Source organism: Colossoma macropomum, unplaced genomic scaffold (genome assembly GCF_904425465.1).
Source record: "Colossoma macropomum unplaced genomic scaffold, Colossoma_macropomum, whole genome shotgun sequence".
NCBI classification, from domain to species: Eukaryota; Metazoa; Chordata; class Actinopteri; order Characiformes; family Serrasalmidae; genus Colossoma; species Colossoma macropomum.
In genome coordinates, this window is record NW_023494793.1 from 97,501 (window position 1) to 101,464 (window position 3,964).

The 3,964-nt window shown below is 42.3% G+C and overlaps 1 protein-coding gene across 2 annotated transcripts in view; it reads left to right on the forward strand.

Moving 5' to 3' along the window:
• rnf34a (ring finger protein 34a) overlaps positions 1–3,664 on the forward strand; it is an 18,644-nt gene extending 14,980 nt beyond the window's left edge. For both annotated transcript variants that reach the window (XM_036578123.1, XM_036578125.1), the window contains one exon: positions 2,218–3,664. In XM_036578123.1, the coding sequence (XP_036434016.1) occupies positions 2,218–2,402 (185 nt within the window). In that variant the 3' untranslated portion in view covers positions 2,403–3,664. The remainder of the gene's footprint in view (positions 1–2,217) is intronic.
• The last annotated feature ends 300 nt before the right edge of the window (positions 3,665–3,964 follow it).

Consider the following 3,964-nt stretch of genomic DNA (forward strand, 5'->3'; position numbering starts at 1 on the left):
GTTTAAAGGTGCAGTGTGTGAAAATTAGGGGGGATCTATTAGCAGAAATGGGATATAGTAAACAATGTTTTCATTACTGTTTAATCACCTGTAACCACGAATTGTTGTGTTTTCGTTATCTTAGAATGTGCCCTTCATATCTACGTAGGGAGCGGCTGTGAGAAGTTTGAGAACCCAAATTTTGACAAATGGAGAATGAGACATTACTTAGCATGAGAAAAAGTGAGGGAGGGTGAATCCTCACCGTCAAAGAAGAGAAAACATGATGAAGGAAAACAAAATCGGAGCAGACGACGGCAGAAAACCTTATGGCCACTGTAGGATCTACTACACGCTTGGAAAGGGAGGGGTGAGGGAGGGAGGAGGATTCAGCTGGGTGCAGTCTGCAGCCTCACCACTAAATATTACACACTGTGCCTTTAAGTAAAGTGTTACCAAACATGCCATATAACATTTGAATAAACACACAACATACATACACACTTAAAAATGATGGCTCTTCAATTGGCATTTAATTGATGAAGTATTGATTAGATAAAGCAGGTGTTGGACAGTATCTGTAAACACTGGAGGAGAGATTTAGGAATGGTTAAACTCATACAGAACAGTTATTTATATTTACTCTAATGTACAGATAGAGGATGTTACAGGATGCTGTGTCGTACTGCACTGCCTCTCGTTTTCCTCTTTTGCTTCATTCCATCCCCTCTTCATCACATGTGGAGGTGTGAAGGTCCTGCACTCCCTCATGATCCTCTCTCAGAAGGCACAGCAGTGAGCCGTGTCTGTTCTCTGAGTCAGCTGCTCCTCGTGACTTCAGCGGCTCAGTGTGATGTGTTTAGGAGGATTTGATGGCGGTTAGAGGGCGATATTTCTCCACCTGGTCTTCAGAGCCACATTTCACTCTGAACCCGCTCTCATTACGTCAGATCCAGGTATTCTGAAAGGAAGACTCAGTGTTTGCGTCTGCAGCGTATGGCCAATTACCATGGTAATTTAAACATGTTTTGCTGATCTTAGAAAAGAACAGAAAACTTGTTCACTAAAGATGCACTTACAGTGGAAATCAGTGGGTGGTTGCATTAAAGCAGGGCAGCCCAATCCTGGGACTGGAGATCTACAGCCCTGTAGAGTTCAGCTCCAACCCCAATCTAACACATCTGATCCAGGTGATGGCCTTCAGGGGCTTCTAAATAATAGAATTTTTAATTTAAAAACTCCAGCAGCACTGCTGTGTCTGATCCACTCGTACCAGCACAACACACACTAACACACCACCACCACGTCAGTGTTACTGCAGTGCTGAGAATGATCCACCACCCAAACAGTACCTGCTCTGTGAGGGTCCATGGGGGTCCTGACCACTGAAGAACAGGGCAAAAGGGGGCTAACAAAGTATCAGAGAAACAGATGGACTACAGTCTGTAACTGTAGAACTACAAAGTGCACCTATATAGTAAGTGGAGCTGATAAAATGGACAATGAGGGTAGAAACAAGGATATAATGTTATGCCTGATCGGTGTATATTATACTAAAAGTAAAAAATACTCTATCCTTCACAAAAATGAACAATATAAAGAATTATAATTAAATAAAAGCCAAATGTTTACACTGTAAGGACATCATATAACGTCAGTAAGGAAGAACATTGAATGTCTATCTTAACGTTAGCTAGTTTAATCTACCTTTCTCCCACTTGTCGGGTGCATAGACATAGGAAAACAGGTTGGGTGTCGCTATGTGTGTCCACTTCCTGTATCCATCATTTCAGATTAAAAGCCCTCTGCAGAGTTTTGAGAACTGTAATTACAAATTCATTACATTTCATAAAATTCCGAAGCAGCCACTGCAAATATATACAGTGGAAACACTGAACTCAGGGTGGTGGACCTCCAGGATCAGGATTAGAATTAAAAGAAATACTCTCCTTAATCTTAAACTCTTTCCTCTGTATCTGTTGTGGATGGCCGGATCATCTGTGGCAGTAACTTCAATGTGTTTCCCAGAACTTAGAGGATAATGGAAGCCAGTGGGACCAGAGCTACTGTTTTACTGTGTTTCCTCAGTTCTGGGTTGTGAAATTGGACCAAACTTCACTGTGGGCTCTGAGGACTGGGCTGAGAAACGCTGACCTGTAACATATATGAAGGTGATCTAGAGAACAGTGTGGCTTCATAGTAACCTCTGCTTCTGTTTATGTATTTGTTTTTCCTCAGATGAAGGCAGGACTCCGCTGTTTAATGATGAAAACCTGTGCCGTATCTGTATGGACGCTGTCATCGACTGTGTGCTGCTGGAGTGCGGTCACATGGTCACCTGCACCAAGTGCGGGAAGCGCATGAACGAGTGTCCGATCTGCAGGCAGTACGTCATCCGCGCCGTCCACGTCTTCAAATCCTAACAGCGACCGGAGAGAAACCTGAAAAATAAACTCCACATGAAGAAAGACTTTAGCTTCTTAAATAAATGTTTTGGGCCAGATTTCCAGACTAAAGCCAGCCTTTCAGTGGCGAATCTCCACTGGGCATTGCAGTTTAGTCCAAGACTAGGCTTAATCCACATTCAGGAGACTGGCACTTTAAAGGAATACTGCACTGTTTTCAGCCTAATCTGTGTCTGATGCATTTTTGTAGCATAGTCAGTTATCATTAATTATAATGTTATTATACTTGCCTGTACTTAGAAAAGAACAAAAAAGATGACTCTAAACACGCTTGTAATGGAAGTCAGGGGCAGTTTCTGCAAGCAGCATATAATGGACTTCAATAGGCAGTGGCTGCAAACAACTTAATAATAAAAATTAAAATTAGGAAGTCTATGGGCAGTTTTGCACGCTGCTTATAATGGATGTCAATGGACAATTGCAGCAAACAGCCTATACTGGCAGTCAGTAGCCAGTTTCTGCAAACAATTTAAAATAGAAGTCTATGGGCAGTTTTGCAAGCTACCTATAATGGACATCAATAGGCAGTTGCTCCAAAAACTCAATACTAAAAATCAGGAAAAAATATGAGGTCAATGGGCAGTTGCTGCAAACTACTTAGAATGTGGTAGTTGACTGTAGCTGCAGGTGGGACACAGAGGTTAGGCTGAAAAGTGATGGTGTATTCCTTTAAGTTGAGGTCTAACAGGGAGGGAACATGTTCTGTAGAAACGTCTTGGAACAGGATGTCGACGCTCAACATGAACCTGTTAAACAACATTATGCAAACATTCCACAGCACACGGCCTCTACTGACGTCCGGACGCTGTAGGATGGTCACCTGTGCGACACGCAGGCCACTGTGAGAACCTCAGAGACTCGTCTGTGAGTGGGATCCGGGTCATACCTCATAACTCAGGATGGAAAGTTCTGGAAGAGTTCAGATGTTTCTCTGCGTGTGTGTGCGCATCTCTGTTTCTCCTGATTGCATCATCTGCCTCGGTTTATTTTGGTTGCAGAGAGGTATGATGCGTTTGGGGAAGAGGGGTTTGTAGTTATTGGATACCTTTTTTATGGAATAATTCAGCAAAAAATCAGATTACTGTTACTTTCCCTTCACTCCAGATGTAGCACATCAGCCCTGACATGTTTGATGTCTTAAGTTTCTTCTTGGCTTCTACTGTTTCATTTAAAAAGCTCTATAATGTTCATATGATCCACACAGTCACTCTGACAGACTGTAATACACTACAGGAAGCGTAGGGGGCGATATGGCTTCTACTGTTTCACTTAAAAAGCTCTATAATGTTCATATGATCCACACAGTCATTCTGACAGACTGTAATACACTACAGGAAGTGTAGGGGGTGATATGGCTTCTACTGTTTTACTTAAAAAGCTCTATAATGTTCATATGATCCACACAGTCATTCTGACAGACTGTAATACACTACAGGAAGTGTAGGGGGCGATATGGCTTCTACTGTTTCATTTAAAAAGCCTCTATAATGTTCATGTGATCCACACAGTCACTCTGACAG